General features: G+C 40.9%; 2 protein-coding genes across 5 annotated transcripts in view; both read right to left on the bottom strand.

Moving 5' to 3' along the window:
* Positions 1–5,415, bottom strand: part of INPP4A (inositol polyphosphate-4-phosphatase type I A) — a 111,689-nt gene extending 106,274 nt beyond the window's left edge. For 2 of the 4 annotated variants that reach the window (XM_054514068.1, XM_054514069.1), the window contains exon 1: positions 5,328–5,415. The gene's annotated coding sequence lies outside the window, so the exon portion shown is untranslated. The remainder of the gene's footprint in view (positions 1–5,327) is intronic. The other 2 variants (XM_036388633.2, XM_054514070.1) reach the window with 1 other exon arrangement.
* A 1,291-nt stretch (positions 5,416–6,706) lies between these two features.
* Positions 6,707–15,274, bottom strand: LOC118687599 (cytochrome c oxidase assembly factor 5). Its single transcript, XM_036384652.2, has 3 exons — positions 15,070–15,274; positions 14,581–14,664; positions 6,707–12,485 (listed from the first exon to the last, which is right to left on the bottom strand). The coding sequence occupies exons 1-3, from the start codon at positions 15,169–15,171 to the stop codon at positions 12,444–12,446; spliced, it is 228 nt and encodes a 75-aa protein (XP_036240545.1). The 5' UTR covers positions 15,172–15,274; the 3' UTR covers positions 6,707–12,443.
* Positions 15,275–15,284: the final 10 nt, after the last annotated feature.

Here is a 15,284-nt window from a genome sequence, read left to right as displayed (position 1 = left end):
CACCTTTTAAAAAAAATTATGCAATGTACAGTAAGTTTTGATATTTACAAAACTGTTATCAGAATGAACAGTGTACTAGCACTGAGCACCTTCTGGTAAAAAATATAACAGAAAAATGTCACTAAGAGCTCGGCAAGTAGCTCTGGTGACTGAACATATTACCACACTGCTGTTCAAGTTTACAGCCTCCCAAGCAAAGTCAATGGACCAGATCCAATGAACACTCTTCAGAAATGTCAAGCCAACATTTTAAATCAAGCCACTGAACTTTGCACTGAAGTTGCTGAAGCATAGGGACACATTTCGTTCCACCTGCCCTGCTGTGGGAGGCAGTAGTTTCCAGCCTAATGAAGGTAAAAAGTAGCTACATGATTGAAAGAATTGTTACTTGCAAGAGAAAATGTAGGTGGGTAAGGGGGAAAATTAAAAAAAAATTAAATCTTTAGACATTTTTAGAGATCAATAGTTACTCTATTTATCACAACACAAACACCATCCCCACTCCCAGGTTGGTTTTTGAAAGAGCACTGTGAAAAATTAGAGGCTTAGCAAACTATGAAAAATTATTCTCTTAACACTGGTCATCACAGAGAAAATGTAGAGAAAGAGCTGGAAAAAGAACAGAAGAGACTCCAAGCAGGCCAAGTATTTTTAAAATACCTGATACAAAGTCATTTCATTCTGAAGTCTTATTGTAACTCTTAAAGACTGGACAATCATTTAAAAATTCTTCTTAAGTTTGAATCCAAGCTTCAGACTGCCAAGGGTTAGGACTTGAACCAAACACAAACAGGAATTATAGAAAGAGCCAATGGCTAACCTTAGCAGTAAACCCAGCACTGCATTGCAATACAAATAGATTTAACAACAGAGAATGAGTGGAAGAAAAAATTCTCATCAAATCTCTGTGTGTCCACTCCTAGCTGTAATTTCCACATTAGAGACTTGTTTTACTCATGGCAAGGAGAAAATCCAGGTATCAAATTCCTTCTAATCACATTTCATTTTGCTGGAAGGAACTTAGAGAAAACTCAGTGATACAACAGAGTAGAGCCAGGTAAAACAGTTTTTCAAGCACAGAGTTTAATCTGGGCTTCTTAGGCCTTGCATAAAAGGTGGGAACTGAGCATGTGCAGAGGCATTCACAGGAACTGGTTATAGTTGCAGGATTCTGCACGGTTTGCAACACTGCAGTAAGGGTACCTTAACAATAAACTGTCCCAAGGAATTGAAGTGTGCTGTTTCCAAAGATTTGCAACATCTGTACATACATGCTTCCTATAATTAGTCATACAGTAGGAAGAATAATTATTCTTCTAAAAGTTTAGATGCATGGTAACAGATATTATTTTGTTAAGGAAGATTAAAATACCTGTGCTTGTGAGAGCTGATGGCCCCAACAGCTCTAAAACATCTTACCTAGCAATGGGAGTTAGCAGCACACAAACCTTGTAGCAGGCCTCTGTCTGCAGGTTCTCACTCAGAGTGACATAGCCCCACTTGCTTCCCATATGCTCAGATTCAGGATGCATTTGCCAGGGAAGCCCAGCCATAAAGCCCAGCCCCTGCTGTTGCATCCCCCCCAAGCACACCCCAGCTAGAGCTACAGGTTTGGGATATGTCCAGATTTTTTTCAGAAATTACAGCTCCAAAGTGCTCCACTGGAAAATGCTACAAAACCTTGGTGAGAAACATACTGGATGAATTTTTCCTATCTCTATCTGTCCTCCTTCCTGTACTGTCTTATCCTCTACACTCATTTCCCTTCACATCCCTCCTCTATATCCCCACTCCTTTTCTCCTATGCTATTCCCTTTCACCTCACTTGGTTACCTCCTTCACAAGGAGGTAATCTGCTCTGTCTGCAGCAAACTGGAAGAACACAGCTGTATTTAGAGAGAAGCAACTCACACACAACAGGCTTCTCTGTCAGCACACCACAGCAGCAGATGCACAAACAAGATGCAGGCATTTGTGAGATATACAAGAACATTGAAGGGCACAAGTGGGCCAGGTCTAAATGTAACAGCTCAAGAATGTCAATGCTTTTTTGAAAATATCCTGCTGGTTTCATACAAGGTCTTAGCAGTATCTCACTGCTGTACGTAATGAGTACTTTCAGTGAATACTGACACACATTTACAAACCTCTGTTGCAGAGAAATCTTTGGTCACATTCTACAAGCTGGACAGAAAGTCTTCCTCACCTAAGGTCAAGATCCCAACTTGCCTGGAAATTTGGGGGAAAACTACGTTACTCTCTCATATATCATCAAGATGGTTTTAGCTAAGTTAGGATGTACCTTGGTACTTCAATTTTCCAGTTCACTATTTATTGCATATTTGGTTAAATCATCATAAATTCAAGAATTTCATACTCAGTGGAAGTCCAGAAACAGCCCTCTTGGTGAGTGAATATACTTCACTGCAAGCTTCAAATACTGTTTTCAGGAAACGCTAATATATTTCTGTAGTACTGGCACCTGCCTTTCCTCTGTGAGAGACCAAAGTGGCTGGATTGATGTGCTGACAGAAGCACAATGTCCACCTGTGTTGGCTCAGGCAATGTCATTAACTTCATGGTACAGGGAAAAGAGAGCAGTAATTGCCAGGAAAGCCTGGAGTGTTTGCCTTATCTCCTGGATACCTCCCTTACCGTGTACAACACAAACCACAAAGACTATGACCCTACCACTCCCCTGTGCAGTCAAGACATGCCCTCCTCTCAGTCATGCCCTGAATTGACAATGTTCCTGTCATTTTCTGTACTTCAATTGATTTGCTCCTCATTGTCGACCTGCTTTGTCTTGATTGTGACATGGTTTTGCCTCACGTGCCACCAGCCTGTGGTGACACTTCCCACAGCAAGCAAAGCACTGCGGAGAACAGAACACGGGAAGCAAAGGAAGGAAGGCAGCAGTAGCAGGAGGTGCCTGTGAAGCAGAAAAGGGAAATGCCACCTTCTATCTGAGAGCCAGAAGAATCAACTTCATCTGTAGAAAAGAGCTTGCTGTATTAGATAAAGCAGCAATAGGTGTGATTTAAATACTTTTGAGTCTATGCCTATCTGCCTGACAGATGTGCATGAAGTAGATACACCCTAAAGCTTTCTTCTTCCAAGGTCAACAACATTTTTCAGCAATGTTTCTGCAAAGGATGTCTGTTTGAGATTTAGGTAGATAATCCAACAATGGAGAGGAAATTCAGTTTATCAGACAAGAAACAGGAAGGGAAGTAGCAAGCAGAAGCAAAGAACGTGTAAGACAGAGCTCTGAGCTGTGCTGCCTGTATTATTTGATCTCCCATCTCTCTTCAAATACAACAGGTAGAGGTTTCAAATATTATGTCCGAGTCAGGCAAATGCTCTTCATATCCAGTCAAGAAATGGGGTTTTTTCCAACAGAGATATCTACAAAGGGGGTCCTAAACATATCATATTCTAACAGTGCATCTTACACACTAGCAATTGGGCAATTAAAATTTGCTGTAGTGAGCACAGCCCAAAAGCCTGAATTAAATCTTAACAAGGAAACAAGAACCGAAAGGGGATCCTTGGCCTTCTCATTTTCTTTCCTAATTCTAGTAAAATAATACATAGACTAAGGAACCAGAACATACAGGAAACAAAGCAGTCATTTCTCCTAGCAGTCAGGTCACAGAGAGAACCTCCATTTAATACAGCATTGGTACAATCAGACTGGACTTGAACAGATCTAAGAGATGATTAATGACATCCAACCCTCAATATATCTGAGACCTTAAGACTGAAAATTCTGCTACCTGAGAAGGGGTACAGCCTTCAGTCTCAACTGACAGCAAATTAGACAGATGTAAAATAAGCAAGTTTCTGCAGAGGTGTTATCACTGTCTTCAGTAAGGGAGCCCAACACCCTCTGAAGATCACATGGTTCTTTTGCCACACTTTGGCAGGGTTCTTTGTTTCTCCATGGCTCCCTGCAAGCTACCACCCACTACAGATTAAGTTAAAATTAGCTCATTAAAAATAAATTAAATCAGAAGCAAATGTATCTAGCAAAATATATACAGCCTGGATACAGATACTTGAAAACAGCACTGAAATCATGATTTGCTATCAGCTTAGTACTGCAGCAGGGAACAGTGAGTAAAAGAGGTCACATCTACCTCAAAGTTTGAAAGTGCCAGAACTTCTAAATTTAAGAACACTGAATGTCAAGTTCCTGCCAAAAATACATATGCACCCCCCGCCATTTGCTCCCACCTAACATTTGCATAAGAGAGTCAGAGATACTTGTGAAAAAATTGGCAAGATACTGCATTCTCTGAGTTCCTAGAAGCAAGGCGGTCCACTGAATTAAGATCTTCAGAAGCAGGAAGAAAAACTTAATAAGCTTTTAATTAAGAGCTTTTGTGAAAAGCATTAGCAAACAGTAGTTCTGCAGTGAGAAACTGCAAAGTAATCTTGTTTTCATCACAACAGGGTTTTCTAGAATTTGAGGGCAGAGACAAAGATGAGTCTCTGCCTCTGTTGCTTAAGAAGTAACCCAGCAAGACCCTCCCAGCTGGGTCTCTACTGCCAGCCTGGAAAGCTGAACAGCAGAGGCTTCTGCAGAAGGATGGTACCGGCCTGCGGAGGGAGGGCTTCTGTCAACACCGTGCTGGACCACGCAGGCAAAATCCCCTCTAGTGTCTCTGCAGTCCAAACTGGGCTCTGATCAGCATATATTGACTTTACTCATGGTATGGGGGGAATGTACGCCACTGGGCTAAAGCTTCAAGCTCATTCTTAGCGCTGCTCCGCGAAACCCACATAAGACGGATGATGGTGCATCAGTACTGCAAAGGCATTTCTACCATATTTCACAACCATATTCCAGCTCAATAAATAGGCAAAAATCTGAAATATGCACCAAACTAAACACACAATCTGCTTCCTTTTAAGGCTTCTCAACATGGAAAAGGAATCGTGAAGCCCGGCCTGTAATAAATTAGGGGAGGTTAAACATCATCCCTGTGTTCGCTGTCTCGCTCCCGCGTCCCCCCGGAGGCGGCGGCTGTTTACGCGCTGTCCCTTCCACACACGCTGTTTCCGCGCACCGCCGCAGCCCGGCACGGCTCGGGAGGAGCCACAGCGAGGGCCGAGCGCGCACGGACAGAGCCGGCAGCGCTGCCCGTGACAGCGCCGGCGACCGAACCGTGCGGGCAGGGCCTCCCCAAGATGGGGGCTCGGCCATGCCTGCCCGGCGCGGGGCCGCCTCCCGCCGCAGCTGCGCGACCCCGCCGCGCTCGGCGCTCGCCCCGCGCCTTCTCCCGCTGCCCCCCCCTCCGCGGCCGGCGCCCATCGCTCACCTCCGCAGCCGCGGCTCGCCGGGCACCGCCCCGCGGCAGCCACCGGCCCCGCGCCCCCAGCGGCTCCGGCGCCCGCCCGCTCTGACGGCGCCGGGAGCGGCGGCCCCGCCCCGGCCCTGGCCCGGCCCCCTGCGGCCTCAGCCGGGCCGGCATCGCCCGCCCGTCCCTCCTGGAACGGCAGCGCTTCGGGCTGCCCGCGCCGGCTCCGGAGGATCCAAAAATATAGAAACTAGAATTGTCTTGTATCTTCATCTGCAGTTAAGCACAGAGACAGAAGAAATTCTTCCTAATGTCCAAACTAAATTTCCCCATGCCCAGCTTATCACTACGTCCTTTTGTCCTGTCGCTGGTTGCCTGAGGGTAGAGGCGAACTCCCACCCAGCTACAGCCTCTTTTCGGGTGGCTGTAGAGAGCACTGAGGTCACCCCCGAGTTCCCTTTTCTCCAGGCTAAACAGCCCCAGCTCCCTCAGTTGCTCCTCACAGGACTTGTGCTCCACACCCTTCACCAGCTCCATTGCCCTTCTCTGGACGTGCTCCAGCACCTCATTGCTTTTCTTGAATTGAGGGGCCCAAAACTGGACATAGTACTCAAGGTGTGACCTCACCTGTGTGGAGTACAAGGGAAGAATTACTTCCCTAGTCTTGCTGCTCACACTGGTACATTTTAGCATGTTTCCACCATCCATCCATCCATCCATCCATCCATCCATCCATCCATCCATCCATCCATCCATCCATCCATCCATCCATCCATCCATCCATCCATCCCTCATTCTCCACAACTGAAGTTGTTTGATAGCTGTCTCACTCACATGCATGTGATGAAATTGCTGTGTAGTCTGAGGCTGGGTTCCATTTCTTAACCAATTTCTGTATCCCACTATTATCAATGAGGGATTTATAGTGCTCAGGCAACATTAAGAGTCATTTGAAAGAATGTAGGAAGTGGTCAAAGTCCAGCTCTGGCTCATTCTGTTATTTTTACATGGTGCACAAAAGCCATGTGCTTTTGTGTAACACAGGTTACTAACAAGTTACCTTGTGGGAACTCCCAGGAGGGAGGTTAGGGGGAAAGACTCTGAAGTGGGGAATCAGTGAGCCATAGACACACTTGTCTGGATGCCTCCAGCCAACTGGGCATGACCTGCAGAGGACTGCTGCCAAGAACCAGCTGAGTCAGTCCCAACACTGCTCTAGAGTAAGAATTTTAATTTGCCTGTTGCAGTTCCCTCATGCTGGAAGCTGCCAGCTGAAGTCCCCAGTATAATCTAAGCTGGGATAGAGAAGCCAGGAGAGGCAGATTGAATTTTTCATTTTTCTTTCTGCATGTCGTTGGTGAAATGCCATGAAGGACTCTCTGCTTCAAAATCACACAGAATTTATAGAGAGGAGGTGTTTTTAATGCATAGTCAAACATGCATAATTTTTTACATTTACCCTTGCCCATCATTTAGCACAAAGCTAATGAACCCTGCCACATTTTTTAGCAAAGAGACAGAAAATAAGAGTTCTTCTGCATACCATGCAAACTTAAAGCCATCCTTGCATAAAAATATTTAATATACTTGGTGAAAACAAGCTGGAAAGCAAGTAGATCTTGTCACTAGCACCTTTCAAATTAAATACAGATCCTGACCAAAAAAAAAAAAAAAATCAAGAGTTTATTTACAGCTGATGACATTTTTAATCATCATCAACCAAAGTACTACCTTGGTAAACAGCAGACTTGGACAGCTCCCCACCAAGGACTCTGGAAGAACAAGGTTTACTATTGATATTCATTTAGTATTTGATTTTGTTCATTTGATAATATTGATATTAATTTAGTATTAGGGAATCAAAACAGCACTAAAACCCAAGGGACCAGAAGGGCCTCACATTGCACCAGTGTTGGAGAATGTGGAAAATCACCATGTTATTTGTGGGCAGAGCAGTCTGAATTACCCAGGGCAAAATACAAGAAAATCCAGCAAGGTAGGAATGGATATGCTTGAGAGGTTTTCCATTTACCTAATTTTTTGTTAGATTATGTTTTCCTAATCTATATGTAACGAAACCTCACAAATAGAGGGGAGTTGTATTTCAGTAGAGTACTTAGAGAGCTGCTCTGGGACCATTACCAGCTTTAAAATTATTTCACATTTTCTTCAAAGGTGTGTACATACATAGAAACTCACTGCCTATTGTATTTGTGGACAACCCAACACCTGACAGTGGTGAACAAAATAATTGGGCCATCACATAGAAGTTCTGGAACAGATGATAAAGCATGCTGTTCAAAACTTCTATTATTCTTCAATGGCCACATGTCAGGTTATAAATCCAGGAAAAGAACAAAAAGCTACACCCTGGAAAAACAAGCCATACACTGGGAAAACATCAGAGTGAAAAACTACTGACTCTGAAAAAGGCATCAGGGTCAAAAGGGACAGGGAATTGAACACAAGATCTCAACACAGTCTGTTAAGTGACAAAATGTGACACTCATCTTGGAAGCACAATCAATAGTGTAAAAAGAAAGCAGGGGTTTTACCTGTACGGAGATCAATGAAAAAATCAGTAATAGAGGTTTATCTCCTTCCTAAAAGAAGATTGCAAATTTCCCCCCTGTGATGGGACTAAGGAAGACAGGTATAACACAAGTCACAAGTTTGGGAAGTCAATCCATGCATTTCATTGCATCTTTTTCTTTTCGATTTTTTAACTTTCAAATGCATTACAGCAGGAAAGCATAAGGTACTACTAAACTCTTTGAAGAGCCATCCTTTCTTCTTCTCCCAGAAGTAAAAACTGAAGTAAAATTCTAATCATAAGACAGACATGCTCTTTCTACAGAGGGATTACTGGCTATTGAAATATTCTATCAAGAGAAAACATAATCAGATTTTATGCCATTTTCAAGAGCTGATGCCTTTCTCTGGCATAAAAAGCTTCACGGAAAGTCAGACTAGATGAAAGGTGCCTTTCCTTAACTACTAATATAAAGCAGGAAGGGACCTGAATGTCCAGTCTCAGCTGATAAAGGGTTATATGGAGTTTATGCCCACAAATTGAGCAATACAAATTTTTACATATCCAATAATCAATCCCCTCAATGCACTATTTACTCTCATCTTCCTCAGCATGCCAACAATCCAACAACTTGTAACACTTCTTCCCATTTGGAGTTCCAGAAATCATCCTGCTATGAACCTTAGTGAGGTACAGCTGCTACAGAACCAAAAGCTTGAGAAAACAGCTAATAAATACTAGACCTTTGTGACCTCAGAAAGACTTCAAAACTTTCCTCACCAAAAAAGCCTCAAAAATTCCTGTCACATCACAAATTGACTACGAAATGTTCATATTCCTCTTCCTTGCAGTGGTAATGAAAGATAACACAATACAATTTTACAGTAGCACAATTTATCATTAGAACTTATGAATTATGAGCCAATTTCTGCTTTGCTATTTTTCCATGGCTCCTTTTAAAGCAATAGTAGCAATATTGTAGATTTTTAAAATCCTGTTCTAGGTCACAGAGATTTACTTGTATCATTTCCTCTGTTACTAAAAAATCTTTAGGGAAATTATTCCATTCTATTTCACTGCAGCCCATTAGTACCTACAGGCTAGCCAAAAAAGAATATTGCATATGAAAGCTTCCATAAGGACACACCAATCTCAGCTTGATACAAAAATATATTTCCAATGTTCAGCTACTAAAATACATCATTACTTGAAATATATCACCTTCTACTGACCTAATTAAGCAACTGTTAAAATGCTAACCTTTTTCCTTCTTCTGCTTTCAGTGTTCAAGAACATTATAAATGAACCTTCAGTAAATCCTGAAAATAAAGCATAGTCCACTTCAAGAAGCTGCTCTCTATGTTTACAGAATTTTCTCCCTACAGACTGTCAACCAAGTAATTGTGAAGTGTGCAACTTACAGAAATAACCAGTTAATGATTTTCTGAAGATATCTGCAATAAAATCATGCCAGAGACAGAAAATTCAGCAGGCAGATTTGGAAAAAGAAAAATGAGAAAAGATCTTGAGGTTTCTGGCTATTATTCTGTCAACTACAACTTATGACTGGAATTAAGCTGTTGTGCTCTTCAGCTTTAGACAAGAAACATATTTACAATAAATACACATATTCTAAATGACCACATATCAAGGCAGCATAAAATTCATCATGTTAACAAAGCTGCTACAGTTCTGTATTTGTAAATTTTCTAACCACAGGCTTGAACAACAGATATTGCTTACCACCTACATTCTGTGGCTGCATTTTTAGATAATGACTTCATTTAATGCTGCTCTTATGAGTAGAAGGTGTCAATCTAGTTTGTTCCAGGCTTTCACTGAAAACATATAATTTTAAATGTTTTCTTTGAAAAAAAGCATCTCATCCAACCTGCTACTCCAGAAACTTGAAGTGAAGAGAGACTAGACAACCAATTCCTTATGCCACCCAGTGAATAATGAAGCCCTTTATAATACAAATGCACCCAGTCTAGGTGCAGAAAATATTTCAAGTGAGGGCTTCATAAAGATACTTTGCTTCTGAGAGGCACATCTTACATTCTAGACGTGTGATACTCTTTGAACACCAACCCCTTTCTCTCACTTTTCAAGGTACGTACACATGGGCCTTCGTTAAACAGACTCATATGCTTATCACTCTGTAGTGACTTGAAACAACAATTAACAGCCTAAAGAATTTTTAGAGTAAATGACCACAGCCTATTTTTTATCATCATAAACATGTGAGCAGTTCTGCAATGTGTGCTTACAGCTCTGTAAATAGAACCATGTTTGCAGGATTGGACCACAGAGAGAACATTTAAGTTGCTGAAACAGGATGCTGTAACACACACACGCCCTAACACTGACAGAGCCACAGCCAGGGACATCAGTCTCGGCAGCATTTAGCACCCTCTGACTCTCCATCATGGAAAACGAATGAGAGGAATGAGAGCAGCAGGGAGGTCCTTGCAAACTCTCTTCTTTACTTATTCAAAACAAATTATTAGCACTGCTTATATTTGGGATTCTGAAGCTAGTATTAGCCTTTTGGCACCACGCCAACCATTGGGCCTCAACAACTCAATTTCAGAAATCCCCTCTTGCAAAATCTACCAAAGACTAGAAACATGCATTTGTTTTAGTAAAAGTCAGTAATGTAGCACAAGGCATGAAACAAAAACATCAATATATTTAAATAAAAACATTTTTTGCATTAGGGAAAAAGCTGTAATCAAATGCATAGGACTTAGGGCATTAATGAAATGAAGTCTTTTTCTCAAAGGAGCATTAATATCTCTCGAGTAGGTCAGTGCTCAAAGTCCCAAGACAATTATATAATTACTTATCTTTAGATAGAGTATTATATTACACAATATTGGAATTGATTAAGTCTCTTGAGCAAATCAGTATTTTGATTCCCGTTACAGTATTTTCATACTGTCCTAGGTAGTTTAGTGAACCATTAGGAAGTTTTGACACTAACATTCTATTGGATCAAATAATACATGTGTTCTCTTAATTATTAAATCCATGAATATCCAATAGATTTCATTTTAACACTTGATCTCCACTGGATCAAGCTGATTACTAGAAATAACTATGTGTCTGTCTATGATGTAGCAATGTTTTTGCTCCCTTCCAAAAGGAGTTGCTGCAGCACCAACAGGAGAGGCTTAGTGATTATGGCTGAGAAAGGAACAAAGATCACTTGAACAATCAACCTACAAACCCATGCATTAGGACATACCACGAAAGAGTCCTTGACTACCAAACTCACATACCATTCCCACTCCTCTCTCTAACTGACATTTAAATACCTGCCATCTGGCTTTATATTTATTTTTAGTACCTTTTTTTATGTTTTTCCCCATGGAAAAGGCTTGTGAGCAATACTTTGGAATTATAGTGTTAAGATAAAAATACTCTTACAGACATAAATCATCATTTTAGTGCATGTAAAAAGATAATATGGTAAGTAGGCTTTGGAAAACAAAGGATGCTTACAGCACTTGAACAAATGAACTAGCTTCCACATGACCAACAGAACACAAAAATGTGAAATCAGAGTTAATTTAGGTAAAATAAAGTCCTACACACACAAGGAATACAAACATTCTCTGACTCACTACAGAACAGTTGCTTAAGACAGACAAAATTAGTCAACATGTGCTCAATCACTGAAGTCATCAGTTTTAGAAACAAAAAGCATTGCATACATCTGTTCAGACTGAATGTGTATCAGACACTTGGCTATAAATTCAGCCAAGAAAAGAATTTACTATGGCTCTCTCCCCTCTCACTATTTCCTCATCTTGCTTCTAATCAGCTAGTCTGATTTGAGTTTCCACATGTAAGAGTTACAACACCATTTATTTCTTAAAGGTTTGACACTTAAAGAGGTGGGGACACACTGAAGGAAGAAAAAGGAAATGTTCCTCTGGAAAAGCAAGTCTTATACAGAACCAGTTAACATTTACCACAGTCATGGTTTAAGCACTATTTAATGCTTCTTACTCCCATAAATCCCACTTCCTTAGCAGTGTGGGACTGAAAAACAGCCCAATCCCATCTATTACAGGTTTATTGGGTAGCAAATTTACTGGACAGGAAGCAGCTTGCACAGACATTTTACAACCTTGGTCAACTCCTTGTCTCTGAAAATAGTTTTATTTTGAAAAACCCTCTGAGATACTCATCTACTAAGGAAACTCCTCCTCAACACATCAAGCAAACTCCCAGTTCCATACCTTGTATTATTTATAATAGTAAAAGATTATCAGAATTTACAGTAGAGTCACAAATGACAACTTTACTTCAAAACAGAATTACAACTTCTGCAGCTTTTTCTGGATTTCACATTTTTATTGCAAGTACATGACAGGTACTCATTTTGGCCAGAACTTGTAGCTTTATGCTTGCCTTCTTTTTAACATTTAAATGCACATCCAGGTCAATCTGTTGGGATACTCAGGAGTAGATACCTTCCATGAGAACACTGCAGGAAATGATGCAGCAGGTACCATCTTCTTATTTTAGTCTCTGTTTTGTGTAGAGAGCTGATGAACCCTGAATTTCCATGGCGAGGTCTCTTGATGAGGACTTCAGTATCCCTTCCTTCCTCTGAATCTTGCCCTGGTATCCAACTGAAAATTGAAGACAATATATTAAGAGCAGGTATTTTCCAAAAGAGATATTGTAGAGTGTTGGCACTTTGCAACATCAGAACAAAGGCCAGAATAAAGCAGAAGAAAACCAGTGATGTAGCCAACAAGCCACAGGGGATTCCAATGAAAGAGGCATTATATGATCTTAAACCTCAGACAAAACTAAAATTATGTGTTAAGTGCCCTACTTGTTCTGAAATAAACAACACAAATGACAGAACAGCACAGTAGGATGGCAAGGAACACATAAAAAACAAGGTAGAGTAAATCTGCTTAGATCAGTTTTGCAAATGTACTGATAAACTGGAGGAGGAAAATTCAGATCTGGTTGAAGTAAGAGTGACTACAAATGTCTGTGAGGAGAGGGGATAACTTAAATACACTAAGTTTCTGGAAAAAAACTAGAAATAAATCAGTAAAAACAGAAACAATATTCAGTTTGTAAATCTGCAAGTTTGTTCTTGGCAATTACAAAAAAAAAACATTTAATGACAGGCTAAAGAAGATGGTAAAGCTAAAATAAAAGCCACAGTGCATCACTTACAGAAGCTAAACTGCAAGTTTTTTTCCAATGCAGCAGAAAAACATACTTTGATCTTGGGAGAATTATTCTGAACTTAGCCAGTCTTGAAGATGGCAGTGACAGATTGCAACTCAGCCATATTCTGATATTAGACTGAGGAGGTTTCTTTCACTACCATTAACTAACCTTCTCCCAGAATTCAGGACAGCAGCAAAATTTGTAAAGAGCTAGAGTCATGATGACACAGCTTGTCCAGTAACCAAGCAGCTTTCACTTTAAACCTTGGCCCTACTTCAACATCTCTGATAAGATTTTCTGTTTCCTTGAAAAGAAAACAGCATTGAGGCAAAACTCCTGATGATTTTAGCATACTGCAAATTATATCTGTATTTAGTATCTACCTAGGTTTTGGACAATCTTTAAGTTTCATTATTATAACAAATAACAAGTTTGACTGAGCATGATTATTGAAATTTAAAGAATTAACAGGACAAGAAAAACGTCACTCATCAGACTTAAAATTTGGGAGAGTTAAATAAAATCATTTAAGAGCCAAGCCTCTTCCTGCATGACTGGAGGCATTTAGCTAGAAACTTAGTTTCATCAGGCTCCCTTAACAATCCACAGACAGAAAAATATAGACACATCACCTGGAGACACATATGTTGCTACTGCAGTTTTATATAGGCATTTCAAACTTCCAATATCCAACATCTTCCCACACACAGAAATAATAATTTGTAACTTTATGGATTAATATGGTTCATATAGAAGAGGTACAAAAGGTTGCTAGAATGAATACAAAATGGAAGAGAAATTTAGAGTACCATTTCAGTTGTACACTCTTCATCAGATAAAAATAAAAATGAGCCCTGTACTTCTCATGTTTGGAAAGTTTTAATACCATCTTTACCACATCTTTAATATGTTTTAAATGTTATGGAAACACAAGCAAAAAAATCCTGGACAAGGAGCTCCTATCAAAATACACAAAACTTTATCTAATTACATTTGGACTATCCCATATGGAAATGACTTGTCATTTCCAAATGGGATAGTTCATTATGTTAAAAAATAAACTGTTATTTATCATGAATTCTAGTATTCCAAGAAAACTAATGACTCGACATGAATTCAATGCAAGATCCTGCTTTAACAGTGAAAGTTTTATTTCACTTGATTTAAATGTTCACTATATAGATGTTTTTCAAAGATCTTACAGGTAAACAATATCTTGCTAATATTTTAGCTTACAATTACCTGATCTACTAATATTTTTTAACCCAAAACTTTACTAAAAACAATAGTGAAAATACCTACATCACTACCTGTGACATTCTAAGCCTAACCCAATTTAAACACGTTTTTCCACTTTTTCTACTCTACAGCTTCTTCATGAGAACTGAGTACAACACCCATAGTTTAATCAGGATTCAAATGCAAGAGCCTGCTTAATGAAATTAATTACTGAAATAACAGTGTTTTTCTTAAAAAGAGAGGGAAAAGGACGGGAAACACCCAGGCCAGTAGCAGAAGACACACTGCACTTACCATTGATCTTTTGCACGCAAAGAATGTCACTTGCAAACTCCTACAGTGTCCTTCCCTCAAGCATTGTTTAGGGCTTTTGTTTTCCTAGTAGATGAAAAATGAAAGATTAAAAATCTGATTTCTACAGCTCATCAAAGAGACATCAAAACACTTGACAGAATTATAGAACAGAATCACCGAATATTCTGAGTTGGAAAGCACCCACAAGGATCATCCAGCCCAACTCTTAAGGGAAGGCCTATACAGGGATCGGACCTATGACCACGTTATTAGCACCACGCTCTGGCCGATTGAGTAATATGGGTTGGAAGGGGCCTTTGAGGATCATTTACTGTCAACTTCAGACAAGTTGACTGGGGATTTCTCTTCGGTACGGTGACCTGTGCTCTCCTCTGGAGCTGCAATTCCCTAAACTGCTGCAAACAAGAGGTAAGAGGCCCAAGAAGGGCGACCTGCGGGTCTCTGGGCCGGAAGGGCAGCGGCGCTCACCTGCAGGACGCAGGGGCTCTCCAGCAGGCACTGCCGCAGGTCCTCCCTCACGCCGCTGCAGGCGCGCCCGTCCTCCTCCTTATCCTCGTAGTACTTGGGCATGGCGGCGAGCCCGGCGCTACGCCCCGCTACCACCGGCCCCACGGCCGCCGCCGACCGCCGCCGCCATCCCGGGCGCTGCGGCCGCTTCCGGCGGGGGCAGGAAGGGACGGGGC

The sequence above is a fragment of the Molothrus ater genome, chromosome 2 (assembly GCF_012460135.2).
Source record: "Molothrus ater isolate BHLD 08-10-18 breed brown headed cowbird chromosome 2, BPBGC_Mater_1.1, whole genome shotgun sequence".
NCBI classification, from domain to species: Eukaryota; Metazoa; Chordata; class Aves; order Passeriformes; family Icteridae; genus Molothrus; species Molothrus ater.
This window is presented reverse-complemented; position numbering and strand designations above follow the sequence as displayed.

Bases quoted from the DNA above. Each gene is read 5' to 3' on its own strand.
- LOC118687599 (XM_036384652.2), bottom strand. From the start codon at position 15,171: ATGCCCAAGTACTACGAGGATAAGGAGGAGGACGGGCGCGCCTGCAGC. The intron at 14,665-15,069 runs GTGAGCGCCGCT...TTCATCTACTAG, and splicing joins AGAGCCCCTGCGTCCTGCAG to GAAAACAAAAGCCCTAAACA. The intron at 12,486-14,580 runs GTAAGTGCAGTG...TTCAATTTTCAG, and splicing joins TTGCGTGCAAAAGATCAATG to TTGGATACCAGGGCAAGATT.